Below are 13,196 nucleotides of genomic sequence, written 5' to 3'. Positions count from 1 at the left end.
ATGACATTCGTAAAGGTGAATATATAAGTTTATAATATATTTAAAAGATTTGTTACCATTTTATTGATTTAAATACGATTAAAAAACAATTATTTACTATATAGTTGCGTGATTAAAATTTGTTACTCATAAAATTTAAGGTTATTGTTCTTTGTGCCTCGCTGGTAGTAGTAAGCGCTTATAGTCATGGAGGATCAGCTGTGAGCTACTCAACGGTGTCTCACGACTCACCGGTTAGATATCATAATTACGGAAACCTTGGCTATGGGCACCACAATTATAGGCACCATGAGTACCAAAACTATGCTGCTCAAGAACATGGATATGGATATGGCGCCCAAAGTTACTCAAATCTAGTAAACCACAACAACCACTACGCTCATGGATATACTGGTCATGGCCTTAACCACGCCAGCCATGAATTAGTTTACTCAGGACATGGCTTGAACTATGGTCACAATGCCTACGCACAAGGACAAGATTATCATAACGTAAGTTTGAAATTATGTACAATACATAAATTTCTGTAATAATTTGATCTTTATTTATTTTTGTAGACTTATCCCCAATACTCATTCCAATATGGTGTAAACGACCACCATACCGGAGATGTCAAATCACAACATGAAGTTCGTGATGGTGACGTAGTAAAAGGTGACATACAAGTAGAAATTTTCGAAATATAAAAATATTTTATATGTTTGAAATAATCATTGTTATATCTTAGGTCAATACTCATTGGTTGAACCTGATGGTTCCGTACGCACCGTTAAATATGCAGCCAACGACAGAGACGGTTTCAATGCAGTCGTTTCTAAAACTGGACCGACTGTACATTCCCACGGACATCACGGTTATCACTTTTAACGAAACAATAAGATTTGCTACTGTACATGATCAAAATACCAAGGAATAGCATGTACTTTATTAATAGTCATACCAATAAATGTTCAAATATAAAATTGTTTTTTTCTGTAATGATAAAATATGGGTTGAAACTTGTTTTGTATATATATGTATATATATATATATATATATATATATATAGATATTTGTGTGTGTATTAAAAGAAGTTAATTTGCAATGATTGTGATTCCATCCACATAGGTGAAACTGGGCAGAATTTAATCAAAAGGTTGAAACAACATGATAATAACTCAAAAAAATTGCGACAAAATCAAACCATGATTACAGACCATATTAAAATATTCAAACATTATTTTAACTTTTATAATGCTAGCATACTTCATCACGAACGGAGCATCATTCAGAAACGATTTGCTGAGTCCTGTTTCATCAGCATTAATAAATCTTGCAATAATAAAAGGATTGATACCTCCTTACTCTGTGAAAATTATCAGGTGATAATACTATTTCCATATTTGTTTCTTTTTAACTAGCTAAATTCCAAACCTGTTAACGTTTCTTATGCTGAACGATCCCGAACTTTGAGTCTTAGTCTTATTCATACATACTTTGAAACAATGATTGTAAAAAACCCGCCGACTACTTCACAAACAGTCTCTTCAAATTTTCAATGCACATGTGTCATTATTGCCTCGGAGTAAAACGCATTAACTAACAAGTTCGTGCAAAATATATTCTATTACATATATATATATATATATATATATATATATATATATATATATCTTCTATATATATAAAAATAAGTCGGGTTTTCCTTCCTGACGAAATAACTCCAGAACGTACGAACCGATTTCGACAATTTTGCATTCGTTGGAAAGGTCTCAGGCTCTGCAAGGTTTATAACTAAGAAAATTAGTGGTGCATGGCATCGTGCCCTAATGCAAATTGCTGGAACTTCACGCACCGTAATTAAAAATTTGAGTAATGAAAATAATCAACAATTGTTTTAAATAATTTCAAATAGATTATCTACATATATATAAAAATAAGTCGGGTTTTCCTTCCTGACGTTATAACTCCAGAACGCACAAACCGATTTCGACAATTTTGCATTTGTTGGAAAGGTCTCGAGCTCTGCAAGGTTTATAGCTAAGAAAATTAGTTGTGCATGGCATCGTGCCTTAATGCAAGCTGCTGGAACTTCACGCACCGTTAATAAAAATTAGAGTAATGACATTAGTGAGAATTATCAGAATTATGCTTGGTTAAGTCAACGAGCAATTCTTGCCGCAAAGAATAATGATGTACACGCACTGAATTTCACAATTAAATCAAAAATTGCTGTCGATTTGGTGACATACCAATGATTCCGACTGGTCTTCCGTTTGACTTCAAACGATTGCAATTTCCAGTTCGCCTTGCGTTCGCAATAACAAATCGCAAGGGCAATCGCTTAGTGTTTGTGGGATGAATTCCAAATAGATTATTTAGAAAATCATTGTTTTTCACATGGGCAGTTATACGTTGCCTATTCACGAGTTGGAAAACCATCCGCTTTGTTTGTGTTAACGTCAGACCAAAAAATGTGGTTTACCAAAAAGCACTTCAATGAAACGGATAATTTGCGGATTCACTTTCATTTACTTAGAGAAGTCCAACTAAAAACACTTCATTTTTGTAATCGAAATAAATTCATTACTGTTGTATAATAAAATCACATTTTTCCTTTTCAAATATAAAACAAACAAAAAATTCTTCATCTTTCTCACGAAACCATCTGGTGGCGAAACAGAGTTTGTCGGGTTTGTTAGTCTATTATATAAAAATAAGTCGGGTTTTCCTTCCTGTCGATATAACTCCAGAACGCGCGAACCGATTTCGACGATTTTACATTCGTTGGAAAGGTCTCGGACTCCGTGAGGTTTATAGCAAAGAAAATTGAAGAAAGATTTCATCAGAAATGCGGAAAACACTTTTCCTTTTTTCACATGCAGCGTCATCTCTGATACTTAGCATGTACTACAAACAAATATTTTTTGTTTGACTGCTACTCATTTGTTTGACAGCTACTCATTGTTCTCTGCTCAGTTAATTTCATGTGACAAACCGGCATTGTGTTCACTGTGAAATTGTGCAAAAAAGTAAAAAAAAAGTTATTCGTTTCGTAACATTTCAATTGGAAACCATCAAATCAATCACGTGTATTAAGCAAATTTTTATTCAATTTCAACAGTAGATAATTTTTTTCTTCATCTTTTAATCACCAAACGAAATGTTACATAAAATGAAACCATCTGGTGGTGAAACGGAGTTTGCCTGGTTTGCTAGTATATATATATATATATATATATATATATATATATTTATATATATATGCATTGTGTATATGTATATTTATGTATGTGTATTGTGCTTTTGTATGATTTTATATATTTCTTTTTACCTTCATTTCTTATGTCTGTCTATCTATTTAGTTTTACTTGTTTTTGTTGGTTTTATTATAATACTTGTATCTATAGTTCTTTTTACAATTTCTGTCATTTTTTCCTAGTATATATCAATTTCTCAATGTTCATTCCGGAAGATAAGACACACCATGGTCTCGAAACGTCTGTAATCATAAAATAAAGTTGTGTTAAACAAATCTGAGTGCTGTTTTGTTAATATTAAACAATTATATATATATATATATATATATATATATATATATATATACTCGTATATTAGGTTGTCAAATATCTCCCTTCCGCTTTTTTGCTCTTCGTTTATAATACAAAAAGGCGGAAGGGAGATATTTGACAACCTATTATATATGTGTGTGTGTGTTTTTTTTTGAAGTATGTGATTTTGGTGTTGATATATATTTTGATGAGTTATTTTGTTTCGGGAAGTGACACCAAATAAAAAAACTAAATTGTCAAAAATCACTAGTTTTAAATTTTCCAATTATTAATAGCTTGGTTTATTACTGTGTAATAGTGTAGTGTATTTTTGTGCTATTAATTTTCTGTAAGTATTTATGTATAAGTCTATAATTTCATATCATTTTCCTTCTACATTTTTATAAAATCTTTAAGTTGTTCCACTGAATGACGGTTTCGAAGAAGACCGAAACGTATGGCTAAACAAAATTTTTACAACTGCTTTAGTTTTTTAACTAGGTGTTACTGCCCGAATCGAAATAACTCATCACTATATATATATATATATATATATATATATATATATATATATATATTTGAATAGTCTTGAATTTGATGTTGATATAATGTTTAATTTGAATTAAAAAGTCGGCCGTTACACCAATAAAAATAGCAACAATAATAAATTTAACAGACCACGCTATACTACAAAAATTTCTGGGACACCAACATTGACCTGGTAATAAGCACACTAAAAATAACTCTTACCTTACAAACATAATTAACTCAGTCATAAATAACAGACGCAACTACCTTTTCACAAACAAAACGACCTCACCGACCATAAAAACCGTTTAGACTTGGAGTCATATACTGGTGTCATTTGCCTACCATATGTAAAAGATTCGTATTCTTCGTGAAAAAAAAACTGTTTCGTCAATGTGGCATTTTGTTGGTATGTAATTGCGATACAACCCTTAGTTCAATTTTTACACAAATTAAATCTAAGTTTAATTTTGACTGCCTCAGGAACTTGGTATATCAGATTAATTGCTCTTATTGTGATCTTTTTCATATCGGAGAAACTAGTCAAAACCTGAGTAAACGCCTTCATCAACATAAAAATAACTCAAAAAATCCCAAGCAATTTAAGACGATGTTAACTGAGCATATTAACTTAAATCATAATATAGATTGTTTCAACCCAAAAATTTTACATTTTGAAGAGAACTTAAAAGAATATTCGCTGAGGAGTTGTTTTTGCAATTGCATAACGACAAAGTCATAAACAAACGCTTCGACACTACAGTCCTGAACGAAACAAACACGTGGTTCCTTAATAGCGTGTCAAAATTTCTTAAAAAATGACAAAATCCCATCGCTTTTTAACCCTTTCGACTCGGATGCCGCTCCGGCGGCATGATATGTTTTACCGTTCCGCTCGGGTGCCGCCAATTATTATAAAACGTACAATTATTTTTTTTTATTTTTTTTTAAATTAATTTACTATTACATTCATTTATTGATTGATTTATTAATTTTATAAATAAATATATAACAAAATTAATTTTTTAGGCCATGATCCCCATAATATTCTAATAAAGATCTGTGAAGAAATGATTTTTTAAACAATATAGCATGGTTTTGAGTGCAATTTTTTTTAAGTTTCAAAATTTTCTGTTTTATTATCATAATAACTATATTTAAAAGCAATATAACCACATTTTGAAAAAATCCGATAAAAAAAAAAATTCCGAGTTGTAGTGCAGTAAACGGAGCGTTTTAGGTCTGAATTTTTTTACTGTGCTCCGAATTTCATGAAATTTTGGAATTAGGTTCATCTTACCCTCAAGTTCAAAAGTGAAAACAATTCGGGTTCCGCCACCACCCCCCGTGGGGACGACACCCCTTCTCAATTGTGTAATTACATTTTTTCAAAATAACATCGGAAATCGATAGAAGAACTAATTATAAGAAAAAAATGTCTTCTATAGTTTTTCAAAAAAACTAATACTTTTAAAGTTACTGGCCAGTAAAGATTCATATATTTTTGGCGTTTTTCTTCTTTTAACGAAACTTTTTTTTTCAATTTGCGCGGCCGCGCAGTCTTTAAACATTCAGAACTCTGTCAATTTTTGTGTGAAAGAAAAATAATAAAAACCAATAATAAGCCAGAAAGATTCCTTTGATTTTTATCTGTATGCTTTTATACGTATCTTTTATTCTTTTTGAGATATCAGGAAAATAATTTCGATTTAAAAAAAAATGGAAAAAAAGCTTTTATAAAATCGTGAGTTTTCTGAAAATAGTTTGTACCAAAGTAGTGAATCTGCTAGAATCTATCAAGATGTCTATAATGAAGTGAATTCTAGATGTAATGTGAATTATTTTAATTCTGGTTGAAATGGCGCTCATCAAACCATATGATTTAAAAGAAAAAAACTTCGTATATGCTTCTTATTTGCATGATAGCTCACTCATTTTACACGCAAAAAACTTGTAACAGCACTCATTTTAAAGCTTATGTTGAGCACTATAAAAATCAATTTCGCTGAAATGCATAAAATGTAAAACCTCGACACTAGATGGCTTTAAATACAACAATTAAATCTTGAACGAAATAAAAACGACTTTGCTCTTTCAAATCTTGCTTAATATTTTTCCTAGAACTCTTTATGTAATACCAATTTATTAAGATTTTATTGACATTATTTTGTTCATTACATGATTTTCGTTAAAATGTATATTTTAGGAGATATTTGCAAAAAACGAAGAAAAACGCCAAAAATATATGAATCTTTAGTGGCCAGTAACTTGAAAAGTATTAGTTTTTTGAAAAACTATAAAATACATTTTTTTCTTATAATTAGTTCTTCTATCGATTTCGGACGTTATTTTGAAAAAATGTAATTACACAATTGAGAAGAGGTGTCATACCCCCGGGGGGTGATGGCGCAACCCGAATTGTTTTCACTTTTGAACTTGAGTATAAGATGAACCTAATTCCAAAATTTCATTCAATTCGAAGCACAGTAAAAAAATACAGAGGTTATACCCTTTTTTCCTCTCCGTTTACTGCACTATTGAGAGATAAGTATAGCACTATAATATTCCGAGCGCAGCGTACTGACTGACTAGCAGTCCGACTCCCGAGTGGAAAGTGTTAAATTTCCCGTAAAATTTAAACACATGCAAAAAACTGCTTCAAGAAAAAATGTGACATTTCTATCTTAAATATTTCTATCGACAACTTGTCAAGTTATCATGTTTATTTGTGTGTTTTACCATCTGTGATGTTAAATAATGTATATTTTATCAATGTGCACATACTCATGCCATGGATTAATAGTGTTTTCATATGTTATATTAGGATACAAACTTGTGTTTTTATTATTATTATTATTATTATTATTGTTTTTCTATGAAATTTCTTACATATTATTTAGTTTTAATTTTTATAGTTAAATTGATTGCCACTGAATGAAGGCTAAGCCGAAACGTATGGATTTTAAATAAATAAATTATATATATACACACATATATATATATATATATATATATATACGAGTATATATATTTATTAAATAGTCTTGAATTTGATGTTGATATGTTTAATTTGAGTTTAATATTCGGGCGTAACATCAATAAAAATAGTATGAGAGTTTTTTTTAAAAGTTTATTTATTTAAAATTCATACGTTTCGGCTAGCATCTTAGCCATCATTCAGTGGTAATCAAATTAAAATTTTGTATCCTAATATAGCATATGAAACCATTATTAATCCATGGTATGAGTATGTGCACATTGATAAGATATATATTTTTTAACATCCCAATTTGTAAAACACACTAATAATAACCATGATAACTTAACAAGTTGTCGAAACTATGTATTTACTCTTTGGAGTTTAAGATAGAAATGATAAAAGGACATTCAATCTCAAAAAATTATATGGGCTAATATGTCTAAAAAAAAAACGAAGCCACTGCCTGTCTATCAAAAAATAAAAAAACGAGCCCACCCATCAAAAATTTGCTTCCGACGCCACTGTATATATATATACAGAAAAACCTCATCATTCGCGGGGGATACGTTCCTTAAAAAAAAGCCGCAAATAAAGAATCAGCAATTACAGGATGGCATTTTATATGTGATAATAGGGGATACGTTCCAAGACAGCAAAATAATCCGCAAATAATAAAAGAAAACGCAAATACAGCTTGGCATTGCGTGTGGTGTTATAGGGCATTCGTTCCAAAGTGACAAAATAAATGTTATTGAGATGTATTATGTAACATGCAATATTTTAAGCATAACAGATCCCACATTAAAATTAATTATTAATAAGTTTAGTATCTAATCTAACATTAATATAAAACTTTATATTAATTACAGTAATACAGTGATTCTTAACGTGGGAATGCACGCCCCACCGGGAGGGGGGGGGGCAATTTGTAAATTTAGGGGGACAATTTAAAAAATTTGTTTGGTATCGGTAAACTATAACAAAAACCTAATTTATCTAATTGAAGGTGTCCCGGTGTGGCCGGGACAGTCTTAGTTTCCAACCTTGCTTTCCTGGATTTTCTAGAAGCAATATTTGTGCCGCAGTTATATTTTTTCTCCCGGGTAAACCTAACTTTTTGAAGAGTTTACCTTCAATTTGAATTGTCTTTATTACATTATAATAAAATTACATTTACCCATTAAATATCTGAGAATGATACATGCGGTAAAACTGCTTACATAAAACTAAACATTATGAAAAGAAATTAAGAATTACGAAACACTAAAAGAATGTTGCGGAATACGAAAATTCTGAAGGTTGAAATAGCCATTCACTAATTATTTTAAATTTCCATTCACAAATTTACGAAAATTAGCAAAAAATTAGCTAAACGAAGTCGAAGTCACATAGCTTGGCACAAGTGCTTTAAGATCAGTGACAAGACTCGACTTGAAATATGCACAAGAAAAGTGATATTTTTTGCTAAAGGTAATTGCGAAGTTAGAAGCAAACAGAGTTTTAACAAAACTTTAAAAGCGGAAAAATATGAAGTTTTTTACTCACTAACTATGGCAAAATATGGAATTAATTTAATACAAACTAATTTTTATTGTATCCTTAAATAGTACTAAGTGCGGCTTTCACTCTTAGATTGCTTTAAACGAATCTTTAGGTTTGCTGAGATAGTATAAATGTAAAACACACTTTTTTTTTATTGCAGAGTAAGAAATTTATCTGTCAATTCGTAGAAAACACTTTCATGATCCAGTTGCATAGATTTCGTTTGGCGTTCGTTGAAAAATGGAAATTCAAAAAAAAAAAAATTGACAGATTTTGCATTTTTATTTCTGTTAAGGGAAAAATAATGCTGCCAAAGGTTTAGGTGCTGTTTATGATGTCAAGGCCTTGAAAAACAGCTATGCTAAAATTGGTTCGGAAAATGTCATCCTGGTGATTTTTTACTCAATGCTGCTCTGATTGTCCAGTTGAAGTTTTGGACAAATTAATTAAATCAATAGTCGATTCGGCTAATAGAAACAATTTGGTTGTGTTTAAAAATTATTGGGGCTCGGTTGGAATGTTCCTCCACATCCACCAAATACTCATGACCATGATCAATCCGATTAAATCCCTTGAATTAAAAAATAATGTTGATTATGATGGTAACAAAATGTGCCTGATTCAGTTTTTGCTAATACAAAAATAGAAGTTTTATAAACGTTGGATAATGATGCTTCTTGAAGATAGCAAAAGAAAGGTCATCGATGAAAATGGTCAATACAATGGTCAATCATTATTATATTGTCTAGGGTCAATACATTACAGAACAAAGTTATTTAATTTCACACCTAAATTGTTTTTAATTTGCTAACAAAAATGCGCACTTACTTAGTTGCCAACCTGATAATTAAAAAAATTCCGTTCCCGTTTTAAAATAAAAAAATACGATTTAACAAAAAAGGAAAATGTCAACTAAGTAGACTCGTTTCTTTATGAAGAAACTGAAACCGACTGCCTAAATGAATCCATATGTACAAAAATTTGGTATAATTTATTGATAAAAATGAAATAGACTTGGAATATCACAACGAGGAGACTTGAGCTTAGTAAGTTAGAACCTAATATTAAATCTTTGTGCTGCATGCACCATGCTTAAGTATCGCATTAAATAAATTTCGAAAAAAACAGTAATAATATTAGTTTTAAATTCCTGTTTTATCGCTTATTCCGAAATTTTACTTATGATGCTCCAATAACAATTCAATATTGATTTCATCTCACAAGTTATTTTATCAGGAACAAAACAATTTTTAAAGTTAAAAATTTTATAAAGTCCGTATAAACCTTAAGGTGGTGCGGGACACAAAAAAGTTTGAGAATCACTGCAGTAATACATTGTTACAATAAAGGTCGAATTATACTAGTTTTGATATTAAAATTTTGATTATTTGAAGTTTGATATTAATGTTAAATGTGGTACTAAACTTATTACTAACTAATTTTAATATGTGATTAGTTATACTTAAGATAATGCATATTACATAATAGCTCTCAATAATATATAAAAAAACTAGCTGTAAGTGGAATTCTGTCTTAAGGCAATTAAGGCATCGTGCCTTAAGGCAAATTGCAGGAACTTGCCGTACCAAAAATTATTTTTTTAAAAGCGATTAATATTTTTGAAAAAAATTTACTTCAAATAAATTATTTTTTTTAAAAACAAAAAAAAATTGTTTGAAAAAGAAAGTTTTTTTTATTTTGGCATAGTTTGGAAATACTGAACTTTTTTTCAAAGCAATCGTACTGCTTTAACTGCATAGGGACGAAATGTCAAAGCGCGTAAGCGCCGCGTTGCCGTCTAACGGATAAACATTGGTACGGAACCCATAGGAACTTGAATCGATGATGACATTGAATCCGACTTCGAAACGATTAGAAAAATTAAAGATTAACTTCTAAATCTTTGTCCTTTATTTGATGTATTGCCCTTTAAAAACTTACTCATATATATATATATATATATATATATATATATATATATATATATATATATATATATATATATACATATGCATACATATATATTTTGATATGATTTTCAGCCAGTCGTCGAATTAAAAGAAACAAATAAACACAAAATATTTATTTATAATATACGTTTCGACACGGATTGTGTGTCATCATTCAGCAATTCTTTGTTAACAGTATCACACCAGGAAACAACAAAAAAATTGCGATATTAACTAAACATGTTTTACTTTTGATTTCAAAACTGAACTTTATGTGAGTTACGGTTACGTAACAAAGAATTCAAAAAGTAAAAAAAAAACAAAAAAGTTCTTTAAAAAAACATTTCTTTATTTATTTACGGTCAACGTTTCGGAACTAGGTACGTTCCACCTCCAGGACATCTGTCAAGAAACATGATCTTGATAAGATTTAAGCAAACATTATGTTTAGGAAAAGCAGAAGATAGTCCATGCTTGCGATTTAGCCAGACTTTGATGGTTGTAATGAGACGATGCGTTCATCTGGCCTTTACTGCGACCTCCCACAGTTGCTGCCATCGATCAATGCTGTTCTGCTGTTCTTCTATTCTATATATCTATATCAGTTGTTGATGTCATCGATGGTAAATTGTTTGTCTTTTCTCTGCTAAGACTAAGAGAAGCAGAGTTCCTGAAATGGCACTGCTTCCTCTGATATTGTGCAAAATGGGCAAGCAATTCTTTAAGCACTCAGACGATATATAAGTTCTGCCATTCTACTCGATTTTTGAGTTTTGTAAGCATCAGCCCATATGGAGATACCATATGTAAGCATCGGAAAAACCACTGAAGGTCGTAATATCCTTCTAGTTTGTTTAGGGCTTCCAACATCAGGCATCAGTCGAGCAAGTCTTGTCCTAACTATTGACGTGTTCTTCCTGTTGATCGAGCATCAAACATTACGCCAAGGTAACAGATGTAAAGTTTTGACGTGATCTCTAGATTTTCTATCTTCAGCTTGATGGTCTGTATTATTTTACAGAAGTTTACTGGCACGTTCTTGTCACAAAGTACATTCATAATGCAATCCCAGTTCGCAGAATTGAAAGCATTTTTTATATCTAATGTAGCTAGATAAGTACAATACAGTACTTTTTTGCACTCCCCTTCCATTTGGTTCCAGTAATTGCTTCTTTGGCGGTATTAACTACCAAGTTTATAGCATCGATAGTTGATTGCCCTTGGCGAAAACCATACTGTTTGCCTGCTAAGAGTGGGTCAACTACAGCATCTATTCTTTGGTGAATTATTCTTTCAAATATTTTACCCGCTGTATTCAGTATGCATATCGGACGGTAGGATGATGGTTCATTTTGTGGTTTTATTCCTAATCTTTGCTGTTTTTATTTTCGTAGAAAATCCCCTCCTTTTATAGGCATTAAGAAACATTGTCGGAGATGCCATAATTGATGTTTATAAGGCGATATTAGGAAATCCATCTAATCCAGGCGCCTTACTATTTTCAACCCGATGACAAGCTACCATCAGTTCTTGCAGTATTATAGGTGGAATATTATTCAGTTCTACATGTGTTACCTGGTAGTTTAAATTAGGTTGTCGTCGGAACAAAGTAGTAACTATTTTATTCCATAGTCGTGGGCAAGTTAGCGAAGGCATTGGCTGGTTTTTGAGGCGAGACATTACAATCTTATGAGGAATTTTCCACGGGTTTTCTTCGACTTCATCCAGAAGTTCTTTCCAGCACCATCTTTGATAACTTTATTTATTTGCCGACGTTCCTGTTTGTATTCCACTGCCAGTTGTGCAGAATTTGTGAGACTATAACGATAACCTCACTGAGAGATTCTTCTTTTTTTATGGCATTCTTTACGAAGACAGCTAAGTTTTTCATTCCACCAGTGCACAGATTGTCTTTAATTTATGCCATGCTTACGAGTCCTACTGATATCACAGGCTTCTGTTGTTCTCTCCATCGGCTTTCTAGTATGTTCATCTGCATATTCTGAAATAATAGGTTTGCAATTTAAAGCTATTCTAATGCCGCTTTCATCAAAAGATTTTATTTTCCACCCAATGGCTTTAGATATCTTTACATGCCTTTTAATGTTTGTATTCGATGATAGTTTTCAAGTGATTACATTGTGATCACTAGCAGTATAGATATCTAATACCTTCTAATTGCAATTTTCTCTGACGAGGCTATTTCTAACAAAAGTAAGATCTATTACTGCCCTTGACAAAGGTTGGCTTATCACCGCTATTTAGTAAAACAACATCAAGTGAAGTGCAGGCTTCAAAAAGTGCTTTACCTGTTGCATTAGTCTTCCTGCTTCCCCAGTCTACCGCCTATGCGTTAAAGACACCGACTATCGCTACGGGGTGGTGTCGTTTTGCATCCTCTACAAGACGATCTAAGAAATCAACAAAATGTGTGTGTGTATGTGTGTGTGTGTGTGTGCGCATGCAAATTTTGGTTTACGATTTTGGGAACACGGATCAACCAATTTGACTAATTTAAAAAACTTTTTTTTTTGTATTGACTAAACGAAGAACTGTTCAAATTTTTGGAATGGCAGGTTCAGCGGTTATGGACTTTCAATAAAAAAAAATAAAAAAAAAACAGCCATTTGCCAGTCAAAAATGATTATTGGACATATGCACATTAAA

At 31.4% G+C, this 13,196-nt stretch overlaps 1 protein-coding gene across 1 annotated transcript; it reads left to right on the top strand.

Annotated features, from left to right (window-relative positions):
* LOC113375728 (cuticle protein 19-like) lies at positions 1 to 867 on the top strand. The gene is made up of 4 exons (XM_026615674.1): positions 1 to 15; positions 141 to 305; positions 558 to 654; positions 728 to 867. The coding sequence occupies exons 1-4, from the start codon at positions 1 to 3 to the stop codon at positions 865 to 867; spliced, it is 417 nt and encodes a 138-aa protein (XP_026471459.1).
* Positions 868 to 13,196: the final 12,329 nt, after the last annotated feature.

This window comes from Ctenocephalides felis, unplaced genomic scaffold (assembly GCF_003426905.1).
Source record: "Ctenocephalides felis isolate EL2017-DRISC unplaced genomic scaffold, ASM342690v1 CF-g0.4_SCAFFOLD_01886, whole genome shotgun sequence".
Lineage (NCBI taxonomy): Eukaryota > Metazoa > Arthropoda > Insecta > Siphonaptera > Pulicidae > Ctenocephalides > Ctenocephalides felis.
This window is presented reverse-complemented; position numbering and strand designations above follow the sequence as displayed.

What these genes read in the sequence shown, in the direction of transcription:
- LOC113375728 (XM_026615674.1), top strand. An exon ending in ACCATGAGTACCAAAACTAT is followed by an intron (nt 306 to 557) that starts GCTGCTCAAGAA and finishes TTATTTTTGTAG; the next exon opens with ACTTATCCCCAATACTCATT. An exon ending in TGATGGTGACGTAGTAAAAG is followed by an intron (nt 655 to 727) that starts GTGACATACAAG and finishes GTTATATCTTAG; the next exon opens with GTCAATACTCATTGGTTGAA.